We start from the raw sequence: 26,936 nt of genomic DNA on the forward strand, positions 1-26,936 counted from the left end.
GGCAGACCAATATTCAAATCCAGGAAATACAGAGAACACCACAAAGATATTCCTCAAGAAGAGCAACCCCAAGGCACATAATCGTCAGATTCACCAGGGTTGAAATGAAAGAGAAAATGCTAAGGGCAGCCAGAGAGAAAGGTCGGGTTACCCACAAAGGGAAGCCCATTAGACTTACAGCAGATCTCTCAGCAGAAACCCTACAAGCCAGAAGAGATTGGGGGCCAATATTCAACATCCTTAAAGAAAAGAACTTTCAACCCAGAATCTCCTATCCAGCCAAACTAAGCTTCATAAGTGAAGGAAAAATAAAATCCTTTGTGAACAAGCAAGCACTCAGAGATTTCATCACCACCAAACCTGCTCTACAAGAACTCCTGAAAGAGGCTCTACACATATAAAGGAACAACCAGTACCAGCCACTCCAAAAACACACCAAATGGTAAAAGAGCATCAACACAATCAAGAATCTGCATCAACTAACCAACAAAACAGCCAGGTAGCATCAAAATGACAGCATCAAATTCACACATAACAATACTATCCCTTAATGTCAATGGACTAAATGCCCCAATCAAAAGACACAGACTGGCAAATTGGATAAAAAGCCAAAACCCATCAGTGTGCTGTATCCAGGAAACCCATCTTACATGCAAGGATACACAAAGGCTCAAAATAAAGGGATGGAGGAAGATCTACCAAGCAAATGGAGAGCAAAAAAAGGCAGGAGTTGAAATTCTCATCTCTGATAAAATAGACTTTAAAGCAACAAAGATCAAAAGAGACAAAGAAGGACATTACATAATGGTAAAAGGATCACTGCAACAAGAAGAGCTAACGATCCTAAATATATACGCACCCAATACAGGAGCACCCAGATACATAAGGCAAGTTCTTAATGACTTACAAAGAGACTTAGACTCCCACACAATAATAGTGGGAGACTTTAACACCCCATTGTCAATATTAGACAGATCAACCAGACAGAAAATCAACAAGGATATCCAGGACCTGAATACAGACCTGGAACAAGCAAACCTAATAGACATTTACAGAACTCTCCACCCCAAATCCACAGAATATACATTCTTCTCAGCACCATATCACACCTACTCTAAAATTGACCACATAATTGGCAATAAATCACTCCTCAGCAAATGCAAAAGAACAGAAATCATAACAAACAGTCTCTCAGACCACAGTGCAATCGAGTTAGAACTCAGAATGCAGAAACTAACTCAGAACCACACAGCTTCATGGAAACTGAACAACTTGCTCTTGAACGTTGACTGGATAAACAATGAAATGAAGGCAGAAATAAAGATGTTCTTCGAAACCAATGAGAACGAAGACACAACATACCAGAATCTCTGGGACACATTTAAAGCAGTCTCTAGAGGAAAATATATAGCAATGAGTGCCCACATGCGAAGAAAGGAGAGATCTAAAATTGACACCCTATCATCAAAATTGAAAGAGCTAGAGGAGCAAGATCAAAAAAACTCAAAACCTAGCAGAAGACAGGAAATAACTAAGATCAGAGCAGAACTGAAGGAAATAGAGACACAAAAAACTCTTCAAAAAATCAATAAATCCAGGAGCTGGTTTTACGAAAAGATCAACAAAATAGACAGAACACTAGCCAGATTAATAAAAAAGAAAAGAGAGAACAACCAAATTGATGCAATAAAAAACGATAAAGGGGATATCACCACAGATTCCACAGAAATCCAAACCATCATCAGAGATTATTACAAACAACTCTATGCACATAAACTAGTAAACCTGGAAGAAATGGATAAATTCCTGGACACCTGCATCCTCCCAAGCCTAAACCTGGAAGAAGCCGAAACCCTGAATAGACCAATAACATGGTCTGAAGACGAGGCAGCAATAAAGAGCCTACCACCCAAAAATAGCCCAGGTCCAGATGGGTTCACAGCTGAATTCTACCAGACATACAAGGAGGAACTGATACCATTCCTTCTGAAACTATTCCAGACAATCCAAAAAGAGGGAATCCGTCCCAAATCATTTTACGAGACAAACATCATCCTGATACCAAAACCCGGCAGAGACTCAACAAGAAAAGAAAATTTCAGGCCAATATCCATGATGAACATAGATGCAAAAATCTTCAATAAAATACTGGCAAACCGATTGCAACAGCATATCAAAAAGCTCATCCACCATGATCAAGTTGGATTCATCCTGTGGATGCAAGGCTGGTTCAACATATGCAAGTCCATAAACGTAATTCACCACATAAACAGAACCAAAGACAAAAACCACATGATTATCTCGATTGATGCAGAGAAGGCTTTTGACAAAATTCAACAACCCTTTATGCTAAAAACCCTCAATAAACTAGGTATTGACGGAACGTATCTCAAAACAATAAAAGCTATTTACGACAAACCAACAGCCAATATCATACTGAATGGGCAAAACTGGAAGCATTCCCTTTGAAATCTGGCACTAGACAAGGATGCCCTCTCTCACCACTCCTATTCAATATAGTACTGGAAGTTCTAGCCAGAGCAATCAGGCAAGAAAAAGAAATAAAGGGTATCCAAATTGGAAAGGAGGAAATCAAATTGTCTCTATTTGCAGATGACATGATTGTATATCTGGAAGACCCCTTCATCTCAGCCCGAAATCTTCTGAAACTGATAAACAACTTCAGCAAAGTCTCAAGATACAAAATCAACGTGCAAAAATCACAAGCATTCCTATACACCAGTAATAGACTTCAAGAGAGCCAAATAAAGAACGAACTGCCATTCACAATTGCTACAAAGAGAATAAAGTACCTAGGAATACAACTAACAAGGAACGTAAAGGACCTCTTCAAGGATAACTACAAGCCATTGCTCAACGAAATAAGAGAGGATACAAACAGATGGAGAAACATTCCATGTTCATGGTTAGGAAGAATCAACATCGTGAAAATGGCCAGACTGCCCAAAGTAATTTACAGATTCAACGCTATTCCCATCAAGCTACCAATGACCTTCTTCACAGAACTGGAAAAAAACACCTTAAACTTCATATGGAACCAAAAGAGAGCCCGCATAGCCAAGTCAATTCTAAGCAAAAAGAACAAAGCAGGAGGCGTCACACTACCGAACTTCAAACTATACTACAAGGCTACAGTAATCAAAACAGCATGGTACTGGTACCAAAACAGAGATATAGACCAATGGAACAGAACAGAGGCCTCAGAGGAAATACAACATACCCACAACCATCTGATCTTCCACAAACCTGACAAAAACAAGCAATGGGGAAAGGACTCCCTGTTTAATAAATGGTGTTGGGAAAACTGGCTAGCCATGTGCAGAAAGCAGAAACAGGACCCCTTCCTGACACCTTACACCAAAATTAACTCCAGATGGATTAAAGACTTAAACATCAGACCTAATACTATAAACACCTTAGAAGAAAATCTAGGTAAAACCATTCAGGACACAGGTGTAGGCAAGGACTTCATGACCAAAACGCCAAAAGCAATGGCAACAAAAGCCAAAATAGACAAATGGGACCTAATCAAACTCCACAGCTTCTGCACGGCAAAAGAAACAGTCAGTAGAGTGAATCGGCAACCAACAGAATGGGAAAAAATTTTTGCAGTCTACCCATCTGACAAGGGGCTGATATCCAGAATTTACAAAGAACTAAAGCAGATCTACAAGAAAAAAACAAACAAGCCCATTCAAAAATGGGCAAAGGATATGAACAGATACTTTACAAAAGAAGACATACGGGAGGCCAACAAACATATGAAAAAATGCTCATCATCACTGGTCATCAGAGAAATGCAAATCAAAACCACATTGAGATACCATCTCACACCAGTTAGAATGGCGATCATTAAAAAATCGGGAAACAACAGATGCTGGAGAGGATGTGGAGAAATAGGAACACTTTTACACTGTTGGTGGGAATGTAAATTAATTCAACCATTGTGGAAGACAGTGTGGCGATACCTCAAGGACCTAAAAATAGAAATCCCATTTGACCCAGCAATCCCATTACTGGGTATATATCCAAAGGATTATAAATCATTCTACTACAAGGACACGTGCACACGAATGTTCATTGCAGCACTGTTTACAATAGCAAAGACATGGAACCAACCCAAATGCCCAACGATGATAGACTGGATAGGGAAAATGTGGTACATATACACCATGGAATATTATGCAGCCATCAAAAATGATGAGTTCACGTCCTTTGTAGGGACATGGATGAACCTGGAAACCATCATTCTCAGCAAACTGACACAAGAGCAGAAAATCAAACACCGTATATTCTCGCTCATAGGCGGGTGTTGAACAATGAGAACACATGGACACAGGGAGGGGAGCACTACACACTGGGGTCCATTGGGGGGAAATGGGGGAGGGGCGGGGGTGTTGGGAGGTGGGAAGAGATAGCATGGGGAGAAATGACAGATACAGGTGAGGGGACGGAAGGCAGCAAAGCACACTGCCATGTGTGTACCTATGCAACAATCTTGCATGTCCATCACATGTACCCCAAAACCTAAAATGCAATAAAAAAATAATAATAATAATGAGCACAGCTCTTGATTTTTGTCATTCTAAGTTTCTTCAAGGTGAAAAAAGAACAAAGGTTAGTGAGAAGAATTTAAAAATGTCTAACAAACAGACGCAAAATATGCATTATTCATTCCATTTCTTTTCTCCTGCAGGATAATCATGAGTTCACCACCATTGTAAAGATGTTTGTGACTATAAACACGTTTTTGTAAAAGCCAGGTGATTATTCGGTAATACAAGAGAATAAAATATTGACATATTTTATAATACGGATGAACTTTTAATACATTATGCTAAGTGAAAGAAACCAGGCATAAAAGGATATATGCTGTATGATTCTATTTATATGAAATATCCAGAATACGCAAATGCAGAGAAAAAAAAAAAGTGGTTTCCAGAAACTGGGAGGAATAGGGAGTGACTGGTTAATGGGTAGGGGCTTCCTTTTGGAAGTGGTGAAGATGTTTGGAACTAGACAGTGGTGATGGTTGCACATGATGGGGTTCAAGACACACTACCAAAATATGACATCCTGGAATACTGAATATTTGAAGCTGCAAGAATCTGAGGAATGGTATGTGCAGAAAGGACTTTCTTACCTTCCCTTGATGCAGATCATAAGACCCTCATGTGATAGGTGCCCTCCCTATACCTGGAGGAAAGGAGCATCTTTATCTCCAAAAAGAAGGAACGCAGAGAATAATTCTAAGGAACAGTCCTTGCTAAGTTTTCCCCAGGTTACTAACCTTAGCCCATACCTTTGGCCTATCACATTCTTCTAAGACTTCTTCATCAAACCTAGCATAAAAACACTCAGGTTTAACTGTTTCTTCGGAGTTTTATTTCTTTATGAAGGCTCCCACATTACATAAAACTCATATAAAATAAATCTGTATGCTTTTCTCTTGTTAATCTGTCTTTTATTATAGGGTCCCCAGACAAGAATTCAGAAGAATGGAAGAAAAAGTTGTTTTTCCTCCCCTGTACACAACAATGTGAATGTACTAAATGTCACTGAATTGTAAAGTTTAAAATAGTTAAAATGGTAATTTTTATGTTACATGTATTTATATCATAATAAAGAAGCTTGGTGATAATGCTAACCATCAGTTAAGAAGAGTGAAATCATTACATATACAATATCCATAAAGAAAAGCAAACGTTTAAAAATCTCCTCTGAAGCTAAAATAAGATAACCTAATTCTACATAAAGCATGGTTCCTCTGTATAAATCAAACTTTTGCTGGGAGAAAACTTGGCCTGGGAGAAAGGTGGATATTTCATGATTCTGAGGTATCTAAGCAATAAGGTAGCATGGTTGTCTGGTACAAGATGGCTAACTGTTTAGCATAGAATCGTCAATAAATAAAATGATCCCTCAAGCCTAAGGCCTTAGGAAGAAATAAGACAGAAAGGAAGACATGGATTAAGCTAGTTTATAAAACATCTACATCAAAAACTTAATCAGGGGTATACAAGGAAGGAAAAGGAGAAGTAGACTAGACAGTGAGCCTAGGGAACAGTGAATGACTGATTGTCCAGAATAATGCTGGCAGTTTTCCTTCTGCTAGCCAGGTGAGGAAATTCTTACCTCCTTTCAAGTGAATATTTAACTGCCCATTTGCTGGTAAATATACTGATTTAGCTACTGAATGTTCTGCAGCTGGCAGAGGCCAAAAGGAGGTAATGCAAGAACCTAATTTGTCTGAGACTGTGTGAAGAAGTCATGCACAGAAAAAGCTGAAGAACTTTAAGAGCTTCTCAAATTATGCTGGAAGTAGTTGGGTTGACTTCTCAACTCAGAGAAAAGTAAATTTCAAGTAAATTCATTCAGTTCCCTGGGTTAGGAAGCACTTGTAGATACAAATGTTATGTAAATTGGAAACAGAACACATATAACCTACTAAAAATATTTCTTTGAAAACAGAAAAAAAAATGATCATCACAATAATTTCACAAACATTTAGAAATACTCTCAACATCTGCTTCAAAGAGAGTTTTCGGAAGTGAAAGTTAATTTTTCAGATTCCTCTGGCTTGAGAAAAATCAGCTAATTAATGATATCTGTCTATCTATCTGTCTATCTACCTACCTACCTACCTACCTACCTACCTACCTACCTACCATCTGTCTATCACTTTGTCCACTCAGTTTGGCTAATATAAATCTGAATTTCAGACATGATCACAGAAATTTTACCTTGACAGAGAGATGTATCAGACAATTAATTCATCAATTCATTACTAAAAGCTTATTATATACAGGGCTGAGACCCAGACATTGTACAAGAAAGAAAGAAGACATGCAAGGTGGAGAGCGAAGACACTACACATTAAAAAAACAATTAGCGGCTGGGCACAGTGGCTCACACCTGTAATCCCAGCACTCTGGGAGGCTGAGTCGGGCAGATCATGAGGTTAAGAGATCGAGACCATCCTGGCCAACATGGTGAAACCCCGTCTCTACTAACAAATGCAAAACTTAGCTGGGCCTGGTGGCATGCGCCTATAGTTCCAGCTACTTGAGGGGCTGAGGCAGGAAAATTGCTTGAATCCAGGAGGCAGAGGTTGCAGTGAGCCAAGATTGCGCCATTGCACTCCAGCCTGGTGACAGAGTAAGACTCTGTCTCAAAAAAATAAGTAAATAAATAAAATAAAATAACAATTAGCAAAAAAAGAATAACAATATTTGTGTTGAATGATTTAAATAATATTATTACAAGACTACAGGAGAGGGTAAGATTACTATTAGTGGATCAGTGAAAAAGATTTGAGTGAAATTCTGAAGGACAGATGGGATTTATGTAAGTAAAGATTACATAATATTATAGGCAAGTAGAGAATGCTATGAGCAAAGGAATAAGACAGGAACTATAGGAAGACAGGAGACAACCTCTAACTCTGTAAAGCAATTGACTATGTAAATAGAGAGAGAAGAGATATAAGGCAGGGACACAGAACATTCTCAAAACAAATGTGACTCTAAAAAATAACACTGAACAAGTTCTACACACAAAGTCTAATTTTAGCTGATTAAGTTAGTCATATACTCTCTCTCTCAGGAATGGAAAAGGATAAGAATTGACTTAAGCCTTAAGTCAATAAAAAGTCAATACATTCACTACTTCCTTTTACACTGTTGGTGGGAATGTAAATTAATTCAACCATTGTGGAAGACAGTGTGGCGATTCCTCAAGGACCTAAAAATAGAAATCCCATTTGACCCAGCAATCCCATTACTGGGTATATATCCAAAGGATTATAAATCATTCTACTACAAGGACACGTGCACACGAATGTTCATTGCAGCACTGTTTACAATAGCAAAGACATGGAACCAACCCAAATGCCCAACGATGATAGACTGGATAGGGAAAATGTGGTACATATACACCATGGAATATTATGCAGCCATCAAAAACGATGAGTTCACGTCCTTTATAGGGACATGGATGAACCTGGAAACCATCATTCTCAGCAAACTGACACAAGAGCAGAAAATCAAACACCGTATATTCTCGCTCATAGGCGGGTGTTGAACAATGAGAACACATGGACACAGGGAGGGGAGCACTACACACTGGGGTCTGTTGGGGGGAAATGGGGGAGGGGCGGGGATGGGGAGGTGGGAAGAGATAGCATGGGGAGAAATGACAGATACAGGTGAGGGGACGGAAGGCAGCAAAGCACACTGCCATGTGTGTACCTATGCAACAATCTTGCATGTTCATCACATGTACCCCAAAACCTAAAATGCAATAAAAAAAAAAGAAAGAAAGAAAAAAAAAGTCAATACAAAGGCTTAAGTTAATTCTTATCCTTTTCCATTCCTGAGAGGGATATTATATGACTAACTTGACACCTCTTTATTGAATTCCTACTATACACCAGAAACTTTGTGTTTTAGAAATTGGGGATATAATGATAAATATGAGAGACAAGATTTAATTTCATGGATCCTACATTTTGGTGGAGGAAGATAAACAATAAAGAAATGAATATATTTAAAAAGTGACAAGAAAATATAGCACAAAATGTCATGAAGGAAATCGAGTATTAAGGTCCAGAGTGATTGTTCTAGATCTATTTTTAGATAGGGCAGTTAGAGAAGGCCTCTCAGGAGGTAACATTTCAGTTGAGATCTGAATGATGAGAAAAAGCAGAAGTGGGAAAAGACAAAGATGATTCTAGGAAGGAGGAAGAGTTAACAGATGTTTCTTCTAGGATTAAAAACAAAAGACATTACTAATTCTCTCAATAATGCTTATTTTCACTTGAAATGGAATAGAAACACAGAAAACACTATTTAAATTTAGAAGCAAGGGGTATAACCTGAAATTACCTTATATCCCTCTGCTCCGGGCTCTCCTCTCTCTCCTTGTTCCCCAACTGGACCCTATAGAGACCACACACAAAACAATCACTTTTACAGATGGATCAAAGTATATGTGAATGCAGGTGATACAATTAGTGTGGTTTATTCTTTTGTCAAAAAATAAAACCAAATATATGATTTGTTTAGTTCCATTAAATAATTTCAAAATATTGAATTTCAATGATAACAAGAACAACATCAAAATACACTAACCACTGAATTATATAAAGAAATCTTATAATGATTCTACTATGAAAATTATTGAAAAATGTGGCCCAATTAAAAATATGAATATTTTCACCTAGTGTGGCGGCTCATACCTCTAGTCCCAGCACTTTGGGAGGCTGAGGCAGGAGGATCCCTTGAGCCCAGGAGTTCGAGACCAGCCTGGGCAATAATGTGAGACCCTGTCTCTACAAATAATTTGAAAATTAGCTAGACATAGTGGTATGTGACTATAGCCCCAGCTACCTGGGAGGCTGAAGCAGGGGATCACTTGAGGCCAGGAGATCAAGGATGCAGTGAGTCATGTTTCCACCACTGCTCTCCAGCCTGGGCAACAGAGTGAGCCCCTGTCTCAAACAACAACAACAGCGACAATGAAACAACAAAATGTTTCAGTGAGTACAGTATGTTATAAATGATGCTAAAATAATTTACATTTTTACTAAATGGTAAAATGATTGAAAAAGATTTGAGTAGGATAGTTCAGTACGTAATTCCACTGACTACAGAAGATTATGTTTAAGTGATCTTTTAAAAGATATTTATACAGTAAATCCTACTTTACTATTCTTCATGAAAAAGTCTATTGCTGGCTGGGTGTGATAGCTCATGCCTGTAATTCCAGTAGTTTGGGAGGCTGAGGTAGGAGGATCGCTTGGGCTCAAGGGTTTGAGACCAGCCCGGACAACAGAGCAAGATCATGTCTCTAAAAAAATTAAAAAATAATAAATAAAAATTAGCTGGCCCTGGTGGCATGAGCCTGCAGTCCTAGCTACTTAGGAGGCGAGAGGATCACTTAGTCCAGGTATTCGAGGCTGCAGTGAGCCATGACTGCACCATTGCACTCCAGCCTGGGCAAGAGAGGAAGACACAGTCACAGAATAAAAGTCTATTTAATCTGTGAAATTTTTAATTCTCAAGACATAAATTAACCTAAAAAATTACACTTAATTTTAATCCTTAAGCCAGAAATTAACCTAATAAACTCAGACTTACTTTTCCTGAACATTTCTAATAGAAAATATTTAATATAATAAATCATCAAATTATCTACTACTAAATGAAATACAAATATCAGCACCCACTAAGACCTTCCACCTGAACAAAAATTTAAATTAAAATTAATTGGCAAAACATAGAATTTATTATAGATAATTAATTGACAAATTTTAACTTACTCTTTTGTGGAGAAAGGTAAGAGACATAGTGTCAATACCATAATCCCTGACTCTGTTTTAATTATTTAGAATCTTTGTGGTTTAAGTTTCATGCCTGTCCCGTGTCTACTGGATAAAACTATTGTTGTTATGCTAGACTGTTATTATATTTACTACATTTTAGCTGACATTCTTTGATCCTGGCATACTTAAATCTGGGAAAAACAACCACTACTACTCTTTTGCCAATTTTTTTCCATTTGCTTGAACATTTTTACATTATTTCCATATATTTTCCTCTCTTAGTGGTTTAGAGAGACTAGAATATTATTTGATAAAGAAGCTTACATATTCCTTTAGATACCTATATACCTATTGCCTTTATATGAGATGGCCTGATTTAATTAGAAAATTTTAGAATCTTTCCTATTTTGAAGACAAAGTATAACTTTCAACCATCTCCAAAGAGCCAGATCAAAATACCAGGAGTGACTACATGTTTTGATCCTTGTGCCTTAGGATTCTTTTACTCTATATAATACTATAAGAGAAATGGAAAACACAGCCAATTATATAATATTTATTTTTATGAACTAAGAATTTTCATTTAATCCATTTAATTTACATATGGTCTTTAGACATTGTTTTAGTCAAACATGGACATAGAGACTGTTATTCAGATAGTCAAAACTATAATAGCTACTTTTTAGAAACCATGGTTATAGTTTCCCTTAAGATTTTAATTATGACACTACAGAGCAGTGATCTTTAAAGGTTATTGGTTCTAATAACTGGTTAGAGGAGATTAGAAATCACTTGGCAACTGTGTGTAAACTGACATGAGAAGTATTTAGATAAGATTTTTTAATATTTAGAAATAAATCTGAATATAATTAAAGAAATATGTTATGCTAAGAATTTTGACCTTTAATATTTTTTATATTAAAGACTTTCATATCATTTAGATTTGTGACCATAAATACTGCTCTCCTATCAAATCATGTTATAAAACTAACAAAAGAAAACTCCTTGAAAAGATGTAATTTGTGTTGTGAATCTATTACATAATTTTATTTTATCTTGAATAATCAGAATTATTTTAGAAAAAGACCTACTGGTTCACCTCGAGGTCCAGGTGGTCCTAGGACTGTGCTATCTTCTCCTGGATAGCCCTAAAATGAAAATAACGATTTATAAACAAAAACTCAATAAATAAAATAACCTTCAAAAATACACAACCTATTATTTTTTAATGTATTAGGAAATGCAGTTTGATTTTAAGTGGAAAACTTTGATGTAAGAAACGAAGCATAGGATATTTTATACAGAGTTGTAATTTGCACAGAGTTCTTCTTGGAAGTATCAATATGCTTTAATTATGTAAGAAGCAGCTCAGAAATTTTCTTAAAATATCAGGTTTTCAATGATATTACAAATTAAAAGTACTGCTGTAGTTATTCCTAAATCATCAAAAAATTTTAATCTTTAATATAAATAAGCCAGATGTGGTGGTACACACCTGTGGTACTCAGGAGCCTGGGGTGGGAGGATTACTTGATCAGTTTGAGTTCAGCCTGGGCAACAGTCAAGACTGCTTGATCCTGACTCTCCTGACCCAAAGACTCCTAATATACATGTGCTATAATTAATTATTTAATCTAGAGCCTTACAATTTATTTAAATAATTAATTAATTTCACTTTTACAAAGCTCTACAGATTGCAAAGTATTTTCAAAATATTATTTCAGCTCAGTCTTGAAACAACCCATGGAAGATATTTTAATAATTTATTTAAATTTTAGCTCCTTCATATTTATTTTCTTCTTTCAGAATTAGTAACATTTTTAACTTTAAAAGTGCTTCTTTTACTCCTTGAAAATTTCTCCATGCAGTCTTTCAGGAATAATTCATAAACTCAATGTTTAACCTTAAGGTTAAAAAGCCAATATATACGCAAACCTTTTCTCCTTTAGGTCCTGGCAACCCAGAGAGTCCTGGTTGACCCTGATGGCCCTACAAAAGGACAAGCAGACATTTAAACATGTTCTACCTAGGTATTAGATATACTATTCTGAAATGAAAAATAGGATTCACTGTCTAGGAGGATGAGGCCTAAATATGTTAGAAAGGTTTAACAGATATAATTTGCATATTTGGGATATCATCTTTAATAAAAATGTTTTCATGCGAACATACTTTTTCGATTATAAGTATTTACCCTGTACCCTGGAATTCCTGGTTCTCCCTCAGGTCCCATCAATCCTAAATGTCCCTAAAAAACAAAGTAAATATTAGTGAGATAGAGAAAGCAAAGAATTATTTAAATTATTAGACTTACACTCTTATTTTTTAAATTGTTACTTTCAGATTTTTCATAGTTGATATTTCTCTAGTTTGAAAACAGAAAGCAAAAAATAACATCCAAAAGACAAAAAAAAACTTTTGTCTTTATTTTTTTTTCTGAAAACAAAATGTTCTACAACAAATGTCTTTTTGGTTTATTTTTGATATAAACATCCTTAATCATATCTAAAAAATACTTTCAGTTCTCAGAATCCTGCTGATCCCTGACAACATTATTGGAAGTGTGATTTACATCTGTCAAAGTTTGTGGTAGTTGTGGGTCACTGAATATTAGAGAGTGCAACCTGAGGGTTTTTGACATTGTCACTATGGGATCCAGAACTCCATATTCATCTTAGTTTCAGATGCTTTGATGAATATGGCTTTAGTCATGGCCAAAGTTGTTAAAATAGAAGTTGTTGACAACTTGCATGTTATAGTTATCCTAAAAATACTCTTATTATCAATGTTTTATAGATGGTGAAAAGATGTAAGTCAAAGATTAATCAGCAAATGCCCCTAGCCTAATGAATAGATTGCTCAGACAATTGAAAAAAGTTAAAAAAAATGAAAAAGTCCCATATTTGATATTATCAAAAACATTCCATATTGACTCTCCTATTTGAGTCTCAAAACAAATAGAAGATGAGAAAATTAAGGAACAGAATAGGTATGAGACTTGCCAAATATCACACTAGAATCAAGTCACTGGATTCTGCATCTATAGTATTCCTTTTAATCATATGGTTTCACTATATTTGATGATTTCTTTAAAGTCCCAGTTCTAAAAAGTTAATATTGCAAATATTAACCCTTGATCAGTAATAAGACTGATCAAGGGTTAATAGTTGGTTTCATTGATCAGTAAATGAGTCTTAATTTTCATTGATCAGTAAATGAGTTTTAATTTACTGATCAATGGTTAATAGTTGATCAGTAAATTAAGAACAAGTTTCAGTCTAAAAAAGATATTGCACAAAATTAATTTTAAAACATTAATAAGAATTCAGCTACTACCTAGGTGAATAATCTAGACTAGAATGTAACTACTCAGTATTCATTAGCTCATGATGGCTGAATGACATATACTTATTTTAATAGTCCCATGCAACTAAAAGAGAGAGAAAAAAGTTATTTATTTGTAATAACAACACTGGATAATAAGTAAACGTCATTTTTGGACCAATATTTTGTAATCTGGGAAAGAAAACTAGAACTGAAAATACGCAAAGGAAAAAATTGTTGCAGATGTGTAAACAGTCTTAAGGAAATTTCACATGCTAAAGTCAAGACATGGAAGGGGCAGGATAGGTTCAGGTGACTAATTGGGGAAAACAGTCAGGTATTCCTATTCTTCTACTTGTGCTGTATAACTGATTGCAGCATTTGCTTAGAGGATAAGTGAATGAGTGTAGAAACTGCTGCCCAAAAAGCAGGCAGTGCTAAAAGCTGCTGCTGACTCCAAGCAACTCGTGGAGCCAATAAGACAAGAAATAAAGTGTGCAATTCAAAAAAGAAAATATGAACGTTAATGTATCTAAGATATATATGCAAAATATGTAACCTCCCAAAAATAAGTGAAAATAAGAGAAAATATGATGGGCAGACCTTAAAAACTGTTTTCAGAAATCAATGAATCAAATAGCAAGAAAAAAACAGTAAGAAAGCTATAAGGATTTAAGTAACTTAGCTAACTACTTTATTTAACAGAAATACTTACAACTGTTTATTAGCCACCCCCAAAAAAGAAAGAAAGAAAAGAAGAGAAAAAAAAGGAATGCATAATCTTTTGACAAAACTTGACTATAGTAGGCCTCAAATAAAATTTTAATAAGTTTCCTCAAAGCAGAAATTATATAGGTCACATCCTCTCGCTATAATGCAATGTAATTAAAAATGAGCAATAAAAATTTAAAAATCTACTTAAAAAGAAAGATCCTTTAAGATAACTCTTCTTCAGGAGAAAATAAAATCTAAAATTGCAAGCTATTTATAAGCAAATGATGGCAAAAACATAAACATAAAAATATGGAAATACGCCAAAGTAGCTCAAAAGAAAACAGCTTCTTAACACATTTATTAAATAAATGGGCCAGACATTTAATTCAAGAAAAGATTCATATTAAAGCATAAATTAGTGAAACAGAAAACCATTTAAAAAAAGTTGAGTGAAAAACAAAGTAGACACTTTGAACTGACTAATAAAATAGCAAAATATTTGGCAAAAGAGTAGACACAATAAAACAACATTAGAAACAAGGACATAATCACAGAAAGAAAATTTTAACTATAAGAAAATGGTTTTCAAATTTCACTTACTAAATATGAAAATATAGATAAAATAATTTTTTAAAAAAATTTCAAAATTCAAGAAGTTACAAAATTTGAAAAGAAAGTCAAAGATCTGCTAATAAAATAACATTAGGCTCAGATTGTTTTAACAGCAAGTTTTATAAAACCTTTAAAGAACAGAAAATATCTATGTTCCATACTATTACAGAGCACAGAAAAATATGAAAAATTTACCAACCTATTTTATTTGACTTGTTTAACACTTATACCTAAATCCAATAAGGATAGTATACATTAAACAAATAAAAGCCTATAGGTCTATTTTGCTTACAAATACGAATACAAAATTTTTAAGATAAACTAAATGCAATATGCTAAAATAAAACTCTTAAATAAAATGTTAAAAAAATTGAATTTGTTTGCATTAAAAGAATAATATAACTATACCTAAGTAAAATTTATCCTAGAAACTCATGGTTGGTTCAACTTTTGGAAATCTACTAATGAATTTTCATATATTTACAAACAAAGGGGAGAAAGCATGGGATTATCTAAACAAATGTTGTAAAAGTATTTAATAAAATTCATCATCTACTGTTCGTCAAAACTCTCATTTAAGAATGAAAAGAGGGCCAGGCATGGTGGCGCACACCTGTAATCCCAGAACTTTGGGAGGCCAAGACGAGCAGATCACCTGAGATGGGGAGGTCCAGACTAGCCTGACCAATATGTAGAAACCCCATCTCCACTAAATATACAAAATTAGCCGGGCATGGTGGCGCATGCCTGTAATCCCAGCTATTCAGGAGGCTGAGGCAGGAGAATCACTTCAACCTGGGAGGTGGATGTTGCGGTGAGCCAAGATCACACCATTGCACTCCCGCCTGGGCAATAAGAGCAAAAACTCCGTTTAAAAAAAAAAAAGAAAAAAAATTTCTTTAAACAAATAAATGGTATATCTAAAAAACAACTGTAAACAACACTTGACATTAGAAGCATTAGAAGCATTTTCACTAAAGACGGGCCCACAAGACAAGGTTTTCCTCATCATGACTTCTATTCACTGCTATAGTAGAAGTTCTAATCAACGTAGTAATTCAGGGAAGCAAATAGGGGGAGGCAATATTATTTACTTAAAGAATCAATGAGAATCATCTACATTCCTTAAAGAGGCTGTAAGATCAAAATGTAACAGTATCAACAGCATCACTAAGTTAATGTAACAGAGAAAGGATTACATTGACACTGACAATAAAACTCAAAAGCAAAGCAAAGCAAAACAAAACAGAAAACAAAAAACAAAACCTCAGAATAAACCTAACAAGACAGATTAAAGAACAGAGATAAGGGAAATATTTTACTGAAGAATATGTGAGCAGATATGAGTAAATAAAAAGATATATGGTGTTTATAGAAAGATTCAGCATTGAAGAAAATTGAAAGTTCACATGAGAGGAAGTCATAGCAAGAAACAAACTATTTTGTAAAATGAATTATGAAGTATTTTCCCGAACAGAAGGTATCACAATAGTATAGTAAGTAAAATAGTGTTGTATTGATCCAGAAATCAACTACCAGATTCAGAGAATAAAACAGAATAAAAACGTGAATGAATATTTGAGAATTCAGTTTATGGTAATGATAGCATTTCAAAAAAGCAGAAAACAGACTGGCCACTCAACAAACGGAATTGGGACAACTGTCTATCAGTTTGGAAAAAATAAAATTAGTCTTCTACACCTCATATACCAAAAAAACAAAAACAAAAACACAAAAACCAAAAAAAACCTCTATACATCTTTAAGACTTAAGAGTAAAAATAAAGTTATAAAAGTATTAGAACAATATGGAAGAATATTCTTATACACTTTAGGTAGAGAAGGCATTTCTAATAAAATAAAATACAGAAACTATAAGGGAAAAGACTGACGAGTTTGATTATATAAAAATTAAAATGTTCTATACAGCAAAAAAATATACAAAATTAAAAGCTAAATTACAGAAAGAAAAAACATTTGTAATATATTTTGTAACATATTTAATAAAATTATATAACTATTTTAAGCATCTAAGGAGTGACTGCAAATCAGTAAGAAAAAGGCAACAATTCAATGTGCAGTATATATGAATAGGCAGCTTTCATAAGAAAAGAGTGCAACTGGGAAAGTGTAAATAGAAAGAAAAATAAGATATGCATTCTCACTTATCAAATTGGCGAACATCAACAGAAGCAATATGAAATGTTGATGGTGTGAACGCAAATTTGGTGAAACCTCTTGAGAAGGTAGGTTGGGAACATATCAACTTACACACAGGTCAAAGACAGAGAAATACTCACAATTTAAATAAAAGAAAGGAAGAAAGGCCTAGATCACAGTAAGGAATGGAATACTGAAAATGAACCTGAAGCAAACTTTCCTCAGACAACAAATGGATTATGCAATAATATCTAAGAAGCTTTATAGTGAAAAGCCTAGCACTTGTGACACTTAAATGGAGACTACACTAAATGGAAATACACAGGAATTTTGTAAAAAAGCTATGAAACAGAAGACTCAATTAGATAATCTTTTTAAATATTTTGCATCTCTTTCATGCTGTGACTTTCTGAACAGGTCTAAATATATTCACAATATAATTTTGATAATATATGAGTTCAGAAGTCTCATGCTATACTTGTTCCTAACATACAAAGTTCCTAAGATTAAAGATAAAATTAGATATTAGATTTATTACGATTGGTTAGAAAAATAATATTCAGATAAAGCAGGTTTGTTTCCAACCAGAGAAAGAAAATCCATTTCAAGTAAACCTAATTTTCAAAGCAATTTGTCAACCATGACGGCATAGTTTTATACAGATATTAAATCCCAATTTTAAGTGCAGGCCATATAAAATTTCCTACTTTGGTTAGGAGTTATAATCTTATTTTTTAAAACCTCATTTCATCTTTTATTTCCATTTTCAGTTTTTTCCCTCTTCTTGTCATGTCCAGAAACCACTAAGCCATTTAAGTACTGTGGAATGCTTACAATTCTCCACATCCCATGGAGGTAGATTATTTTCAATGGAACTATTGGCTTCTCTGTAAAGCTAATCAAGGGATGAAACTTTAAGGGCATGGATACATTTCTTTCCCATCCACAGTGACTCAGTTCTGGAAGCAAATCAAATACTGACCACAGCACCTCTCGTTCCTCTGGCACCCTTAGGACCACTTTTTCCAACTTTTCCAGGAAAACCTTTGCTTCCAACTTCTCCCATGGGTCCTACTTGTCCCTTATCACCCTGTGAATGACATTAGTAAGAGATACAAGTAAGAAAAAAAAGTTTATACTTATATTAATTAGCTATATGATATTCCTGAACAGCTCCTGAGGAGTATTTGGTTAACAATATTACAGACCACCACTAACAATAATAATAGACCATCACCATATAAGTTATTTTAAAAATAAAAGTAATTTTGGAAAAGAATTAAAAAAAATAATTTTGACCAAACAAGCAGGGGATATCTGGTGCTCATGTTGAGTTCCAAATAACCATTTTTAAAATTTCTAGTTTTGCTAAATATGTATGTAAGTATGCATGTATGTACTGTTACTATAAGAAAACATAAGCTCTTTGAAACGTCTGTTTCTATAGAGAATTTCAATGCAAGTCTGTTAAATACAAAAAGAGCTCCAGTGTACAGTTCTGTACATTCAGGACCATCACTCATTGGCTTGGAGTATGCCAGGCTGGTTGGTCTCAAACTCCTGACCTCAAGCAATCCACCCACTTTGTCCTCCTAAAGTGCTAGGCTTACAGGCGTGAGCCGCTGCGCCTGACTAACAAACTGACCCCTCTTGAGCACCAAAATATAGCGCTGTTAAAAATGTTGCATTATTCTTCATTTTCTTAAGTGAGAACCAACCTATTCTATTATTGATAAACAAGAAGACAAAGAAAAACTACTGTGAACCCGGTTGGTTAGGAAATTTTTGGGATTCATAAAAGTTAAAAGGATTTATTTTATTTTTCCAGGGGTGCAGATTGTTATTATATAAAGACTTGCACTGTCTCACTACTACTGTTGATTTTAGACATAATACTATGTGGGATGAAAAAACTTCAATATTGGAATTATTTTAAATGAATAAGAATGGCAACTAAATGTTACCTCATTCATTTCTCTTTATTATTTATTCCCCATCGACTGTCTAAAAATTCTGAAAAAGACTGACTAGGTATATGTTAGCAGAAATGCTGGAATTGGATCCTTGAAATCAAATTATGGTGTGATTTGAAGTTAATTGTAATAAATAATTCTTAACTGTCACAGTCCAATGGGAAAGCCATTCCTATGTTTCATCAACATTTGAATAGATTATTGATTCCATATTTATAGAAACAGAAATTTTCATTATAATATACTAGAATTTTATAAATACAACTATGTTTTAGTAAAATATAAAGTAAACAAGTAAAAATATTCTTGTAGTTCCTAACACATGGAAAAATAAAATCGACTTAGAAAAACATATTAACAACAAATAATTATAGTTTCATTCTTTTCTCTCAAATACTTTACTAAAGTTGCTATTGAATAGTACAAATGATATAGTATTTTCCTTCTATCTTTCTTCTTGCCCATGGTCTACTAAAAGAATTTTTGGCACACAAGAGAAAGAAGAAAAAGCCAAGATTTTTTTTACAAACTACAAAATGGAAAATTTGCCTTCAAATAATCAAGATAATAAGTACTCCTAACTGAAATTAAATATTAATTTATATAAATGTATCTTCTAAAGCAACATTTATAATTCTTTAATACTTTACTATCTAGTACAAATAAAAACATTAGAGCAGTCTATGGAGTGCTAGGCACATCAGAAGAAAGAAAACCTTTATAAAAAGATGTAAAAAATTACCTTTTTCCCTGGACGACCTCTTTGCCCTAGAATCCCCACAATTCCTTCAGGCCCCTAAAATATTCAATATAAAAAAGGAAATACATGGTTAAAGAAAAGATGAGATGAAGTATTTGAGTTCTTCTATCAGATAATCACTGAATTAGACAAGAAGTAAAAATGAGGGTTACTTTTCCTGTTATTAGGTTTGTATAATCACTTAAAAAGAGGTCACAATGACTTAGAGGTACAGCTGTTATTAAGTATAAAGTTCACACACACAAGCTGGCCAAGACAGACAAAATTACACTGTTCATTATTATAGCTGGAATATTACTTAGATTCAGTATACCCATTTTAATTAGAAAGAATGGAATTAAAGTTAACTCATGCCTTCTATGTCACAGGCTGTATAAAAATGTTTATAGAAATAAAAAACATAAACCCAAATGCATCAATTTCAGCATTTCTATCAGCTACTGGGAGCTCAGCATCTTGTGGAAAGTACAGGACTGCTGCCTATCCAAGGAAGTCTCCACACACATACGAAAGAAAGTACAGAGTATACAATACATCTAGTATATGGTCAAGGAAAATTTCAATATACCTAATATAGAGTAAAGGAAAATCTCAAAATCTCACTGTAGTAGAAAGTTAAAGAGATATTCTTTGATCTGTGAAAAAAGAAGGAAATATGGAGAGAAAAAGGAGGTAGTCATATAAAACTTAAAAATAATATTTTCATTCAGTTTGTCCTTTGTTTAGCTAAAAGTAGTTTAAAAGTTTTCAATATACACTTTTTTTTTTTTTTTTTTTTTTTTTTTTTTTTTTTTTTTTTTTAGTATAAAGTGGGGCACCATAAGAAGTTTCAGGTAAACAATGGTTAGGCTTAAGTGAATTCCACAGTAAGCCAGGTTGCAAGTTCTAAAATGGTTATTAATCACAACATTCCCTGCATTTGCTGGAAATGAAAATGGAAATCTCAAATTTGGGTCCCAAAATCTTGACAAATTGAAAAAATGATGTAGACAAGAAATAACTTGTGGTTTACCACTGTGCTATGTAGGCTGTAGATAAATATTTGTTGAACGAATAAACAGATACCTAAGGAAATGACTCATACACTATGCTCCTGAGCAAATGTTCTTCTAGTCTCAGAAAACCATTGAATTTAGAGGCCAAAGCTGTTGAGCTCTATTGCTGTAGTTATAGCTGCATCCAGAGGTAGAAATGATAGTTGCACTAGCTTGAGGATTTCTTTGAAGGTAATGAGGCCTTTCAAAAAGAGGTTGATTAAACTTCATAGAGAATAAAGGTGTGAGCTTTTGAAAGTCAGGTCAGACTACTCCCATTTCATATTCTGGCTCTGGCACCTAACAGCTATATGGCCATAGGTAGATTATTTAATTTGTAAAGGCCTCAGATTCCTATTAAATAAAAGAGGTATAAGAAAACCTTTACAAAGATCTCCTAAGAGTAAATATCTTACTGCTTGTAAAGTTTAGAAAGGAGTATTAAAGAGTTTAAAAATGTTAGTTGTTATTAGCCTCTGCTGTTTACTAAAAGTGTATTACACAATATTTAAGTACATGTAAAGATGTTAAAAAGTACAATGAAAGCCCATTTACCTACCAACTACTTTAAGAAATAGAACCTATATATGTGTGTGTATATATATGTATACATATATATAATTGAAGCCCCACATTAAACATATACTTTTCCAAACACATCACCCTTCTTCCCTACTCAGATGCAACCATTATCTTGAATTTTATTGCTCCCACACATTTCTTAATTATTTTACTCCATTTGTATCCCCAAGCAATATGTAGTTATTTTGCATCTTTAAAAATTTTTAAAAAGCAGTATCATACTTAGTGTGTTCTCCTGAAACTTCTTTTTAACACATTTTGGTTTTGAAATTACTGTGTCTTTAATTCATTTTTTTAAACTGCTACAGGATTCCATGTTATTATCAAACCACAACTTATTTATGCATTTTTCCCATTGGTTAATGTTTTGGTGGTTTTCTTTTGCTATTACAGACAATGCTGGAATAAACACCCTGTACATGTCTCTATGTGCTCATGTCAAGAGTTTTTATAGAGTATGTACTAAAATTGAATTGCTGAGTTATAGGATATATATATCTTCAAGCATATCAGATGTTTGTCAAATTGTTCTCCAAAGTGTTTTGCCAATTTACATTCTCAATGGCAATGTTTAAGAGTTCCACTTACTCCTTATTTCCTATAATGCTTGATTGTATGAGACTTAAAATGGATGCAGAATTATGTTATTTATCATTTCAATTTATATTATTGGTTATTATGGAAAAATGAATAGATACTCATAAATTTATTAGACATCTATATCTACATGTGAATTTCTGGTTCCTATCTTGTGCCCATTATTCTACTGGGCTGTCCTTATTGAGTTATATGTATGCATTTTTATACATACTTACATTGTGCTCATTCTATATGTCACATATCTCTTTTTCCCAGCCTGTATCTTATTTTCTCACCTTGTTTATTATGACTTTGGACTAACACATGTTTGCAAATTTAACGCAGTCAAAGTGATCATTTTCTCTGTTTCTCTCTTAGTGTTTTGTCTTAAGAATTTTTACTGCTTCCATACTAAGGGCAGCCAGAGAGAAAGGTCAGGTTACCCACAAAGGGAAGCCTATCAGACTTACAGCAGATCTCTCAGCAGAAACCCTACAAGCCAGAAGAGAGTGGGGACCAATATTCAACATCCTTAAAGAAAAGAACTTTCAACCAAGAATGTCACGTCCAGCCAAACTAAGCTTCATAAGTGAAGGAAAAATAAAGTTTTTTGTGAACAAGAAAGCACTCAGAGATTTCATCACCACCAGGCCTGCTTTACAAGAGCTTCTGAAAGAACCACTACACATAGAAAGGAACAAACAGTATCAGTCTTTCTAAAAAAATACCAAAAAGTAAAGAGCATCAATATAATGAAGAATTTACTTCAACTAATGGGCAAAATAGCCAGCTAATATTAAATGGCAGTATTAAACTCACATATATCATCATTAATTCTAAATTTAAATTGACTAAATCCCCCAATCCAAAGACAGACAGGCAATTTGGATAAAAAACTAAAACCCATCGGTATGCTGCATCCAGACCCATCTCACATTCAAGGATACAAAGACTCAATCAAAACAAGGGATGGAGAAAGATATACCAACCAAACAGAGAGCTAAAATAAATAAATAAAAAGCAGAAGTTACAATTTTTGTCTCTGCTAAATAGTCGTTAAAGCAACAAAGATCAAAAGAAGCAAAGAAGGACATTATATAATGATAAAAGGATCAATGCAACAACAAGAAGAGCTAAAGATCCTAAATATATACGCACTCAATACAGGAATACCCAGACATACAAGACTAATAAAGAGACTTAGACTCCCACACAATAATAGTGGGAGACTTCAACAGATCAGATTAGACAGATCAACGAGACAGAAAATTAACAATGATATCCAGGACTTGAACTCAGATCTGGAACAAGTAAATGTAATTAACATTTATAGAACTCTCCACTTTAATTACACAAAATATATACTCTTATCAGTACCACATCATATCAACTTAGAAGTTTAAACGAAATGTTGGTTGGCTCCTTGTTTGTTATTCTCTTCCCTCATTTTCTTTTATGTCTCCATTATTAAGGACAATTATAGGGATACCCATATTTAGACTGCATTCTAGCCCAGGCAATAAAGCAAAACCCCCATTCTCTCTCCCTCTTCCTCTTTCTCTTTCTTCCTCTTCTTTATTCTTTTTCTTATTATTCTTTTTTTCTTTCTCAAAAAAAAATCTTTACTGTTTCCCCTTTCCTTATAAGATCATAAAATGTTATCTTAAATGGTCTCCTAAAAGTTTTAAGGTTTTGATTTTAACAGTTAAGCCTTTAATTAAATTGGAATTTAATTTTGCAGGGTATGTGTTTGTGTGTGTGCATGCATGTGTGCATTTGTGTAAGGGAGAGTATTTTTTTTTTTCCATTTGGATAACCAGTTGTACCATTTATTAAATAGTTCATCATTTCCTTATAGATCTGTAGTGCATAATAAATTTATTAAAAGTCAAGTTTTGAAATATATCTGATTCTACCTTATCTTCAATTTCCATTGATTTGTTTATTTGTGAATGAACATGCCACTAACTTAACTACTCTAGCTTCAATAATGAGTTATATCAGATAGGTCAAGTTCTTTCACCTCCTCCACAGCCATCCCATCTCTGCACAACTTATTCTTTAAAATTGTCTCAATATTGGCCCTTTTTATCAATCAAGTTTTATTAAAATCCCATCAGAATTTTGACTGAAATTATATTAAATGTATTGACTAATTTAGGGGAAGATTGATAATTTTATATTATTGAGTTTTCCTATCATGAATATAATTTTTACAAATATTTTGTTTAGATGTATTGCTAGATACTTAATTTTGTGGCTAATTGTGTTGGAAATTGCATTTTAAAATACCTAATTGCTCATTGCTGGTGAAAAAGAATGGAATCTATTTTTGTATATTACTTTTATTTATTTTAGAAACAGTGTCTTGCTATGTTGCCCAGGCAGGACTTGAACTCCTAGGATCAAGCAATCCACTCACTTCAGTCTGGAGTTTCTAGAAGTACAGGCACATGCCACAGAAACCAGAGTATTATTTTTTATTTTTTTTCTGTCTAACTTTTATTTTAGGTTCAAGGGGTAAATGTGCAGGTTATGTGGGTAAATTATGTGTTATATGGACTTGGTGTACAGATAATTTTGTCACCTAGGTAAGCAGCATAAAACTGAATAGGCAGTTTTTCAATCTTCACCTTCCTCCCATCCTTCGCTCTCAAGTGGGTCCTGATGTTTATTGTTCCCTTCTTTGTGTCCATTTATACTCAAGGTTTAGCTCCAACTTACAAGTGAGAACATGTGGTATTTGGTTTTCTGTTCCTGCATTAATTTGCTTAGGATAATGGCCTTCAGCTGCATGTCTCCTCTAACCATGTTGCTGTTAAGGACATGATCTTGTTCTTTTTTATGGCTGCACAGGATTCCATGGTGTATACATACCACATATTCTTCATCCAGTCCACTGTTGATGGAGATTTAGGTTGATCCCATGTATTTGCTATTGTGAATGGTGCTGCAATGAACATAAACGTGCATGCATCTTTATGGAAGAATGGGTTATATTCCTTTGGGTATATACCCAGTAATAGGATTTCTGGGTTGAATGGTAGTTCTTTCTAAGTCCTTTGAGAAATCTCCAGACTATTTTCCACAGTAGCTGAGCTAATTCACATTCCCACAGGCAGTGTGTGTTTGCTTTTCTCAGCAACCTCACCAGTATCTATTTTTTTGACTTTTAATAACAGCCATTTTGACTGGTCTGAGGTGGTATCTCATTGTGGTTTTGATTTGCATTTCCCTAAATTGATGACACTGAGCATTTTTTCATATACTTGATGGTCACATGTATGTCTTCTTTTGAGAAGTGTATGTTCAAGCCCTTTACCCATTTTTAATGGAGTTGTTTGTTTTTTGCTTATTAATTTAAGGTCTTTATAGGTTGTGGATATTAGATCTTTGTTGGATGCATAATTTGCAAATATTTTCTCCTGTTCTTAGGTTGTCTGCTTACTCTTTTGATAGTTTTTTTGTGCTGTGCGGAAACTCTTTAGTTTAATTAGGTTCACTTGCTGAGTTTTGTTTTTGACACAATAGCATTTGGAGTCTTTGCCATGAAATCTTTGCAAGGGCTGATGTCCAGAATAGTATTCTCTAGGTTCTCCTCTAAGGTTTTTATAGTTTTAGGTTTTACATTTAAGTATTTAATCCATCTTAAAATGATTTTTGTATATGATGAAAGGTATCTTCTGTAGCATATGGCTAGCCAGTTATCCTAACACCATCTACTGACAAGCTAAACTTTCACCATTGCTTGTTATTAGTGCCTTTGTCAAAGATCAGTTAGTTGTAGTTGTGTGGCTTTATTTCTGGGTTCTCGAACCTGTTTCATTGGTCTGTGTAACTGTTTTTTGTAACAGTACAATGTTGTTTTAGTTACTGTAGCCTTGTAGTATAGTTTGAAGTCAGGTAGTATGATACCTCCAGCTTTATTCTTTTTGCTTAGGATTGCTTTGGCCATTTGAACTCTTGTTTGGTTCCATAAGAATCTTAGAATGGCTTTTGCTAGTTCTATGAAAAACATTCTTGGTAATTTGATAGAAATGGTATTGAGTCTTTATATCACTTTGGAAAGTATGGCCATTTTAACAATATTGATTCTTCCCATCCATGAGCATAGAATGTTTTTACATTTGTTTGTGCTGTCTCTGATTTCTTTCAGCAGTGTTTTCTAACTCTCATTGTAGAGATCTTTCACCTCCCTGGTTAACTGTATTCCTAGGTTATATATATATATGGAGAGAGAGAGAGAAAGAGAGAGAGAGAGAGACGAATATATATATATATATATGTATTTTGAAATGAACTCTCACTCTGGCACCAGGCTAGAGTGCAGTGGCACAATCTCAGCTCACTGCAACCTCTGTCTCCTGGGTTCAAGCAGTTCTCTTGCCTCAGCTGAGTAGCTGAGACTACAGGAACATGCCACCACACTGAGCTAATTTTTGTATTTTTAGTAGAGATGGGGTTTCACCTGCCATGTTGGCCAGGATGGTCTCACTCTCTTGACCTCACGATCTGTCCACCTTGGCCTCCCAAATATTCCTAGGTATTTTATTCTTTCCATGGCTATTGTGAGTGGGATTAAATTCTTGATTTGTTTCTCAGTTGGGATGTTATTGGTGTATAGAAATGCTATTAATTTTTGTACATTGATTTTGTATTCTGAAATTTTGCTGAAGTTGTTTATCAGATCTAGGAGATTGTGAGCAGAGACTATGGGGTTTTCTAAGTATGGAATCATATAATCTGCAAAAAAAGTTTGACTTCCTCTTTTCTAATGTGGATGGCTTTTCTTTCTCTTTTCTGATTGTTTTGACTGAGAGTTCCTGTACTATGTTGAATAGGAGTGGTAAGAGT

At 34.3% G+C, this 26,936-nt stretch overlaps 1 protein-coding gene across 2 annotated transcripts in view; it reads right to left on the reverse strand.

The window, feature by feature from the left end:
* The window catches only part of COL24A1 (collagen type XXIV alpha 1 chain), a 400,711-nt gene that overhangs the window by 92,758 nt on the left and 281,017 nt on the right, over positions 1-26,936 (reverse strand). For both annotated transcript variants that reach the window (XM_074381116.1, XM_039473942.2), the window contains 6 exons: positions 19,870-19,923; positions 18,137-18,244; positions 12,540-12,593; positions 12,281-12,334; positions 11,437-11,493; positions 8,907-8,960 (listed from right to left, as the gene is read on the reverse strand). In XM_074381116.1, the coding sequence (XP_074237217.1) occupies positions 8,907-8,960; positions 11,437-11,493; positions 12,281-12,334; positions 12,540-12,593; positions 18,137-18,244; positions 19,870-19,923 (381 nt within the window). The remainder of the gene's footprint in view (positions 1-8,906; positions 8,961-11,436; positions 11,494-12,280; positions 12,335-12,539; positions 12,594-18,136; positions 18,245-19,869; positions 19,924-26,936) is intronic.

This window comes from Saimiri boliviensis, chromosome 11 (assembly GCF_048565385.1).
Source record: "Saimiri boliviensis isolate mSaiBol1 chromosome 11, mSaiBol1.pri, whole genome shotgun sequence".
Lineage (NCBI taxonomy): Eukaryota > Metazoa > Chordata > Mammalia > Primates > Cebidae > Saimiri > Saimiri boliviensis.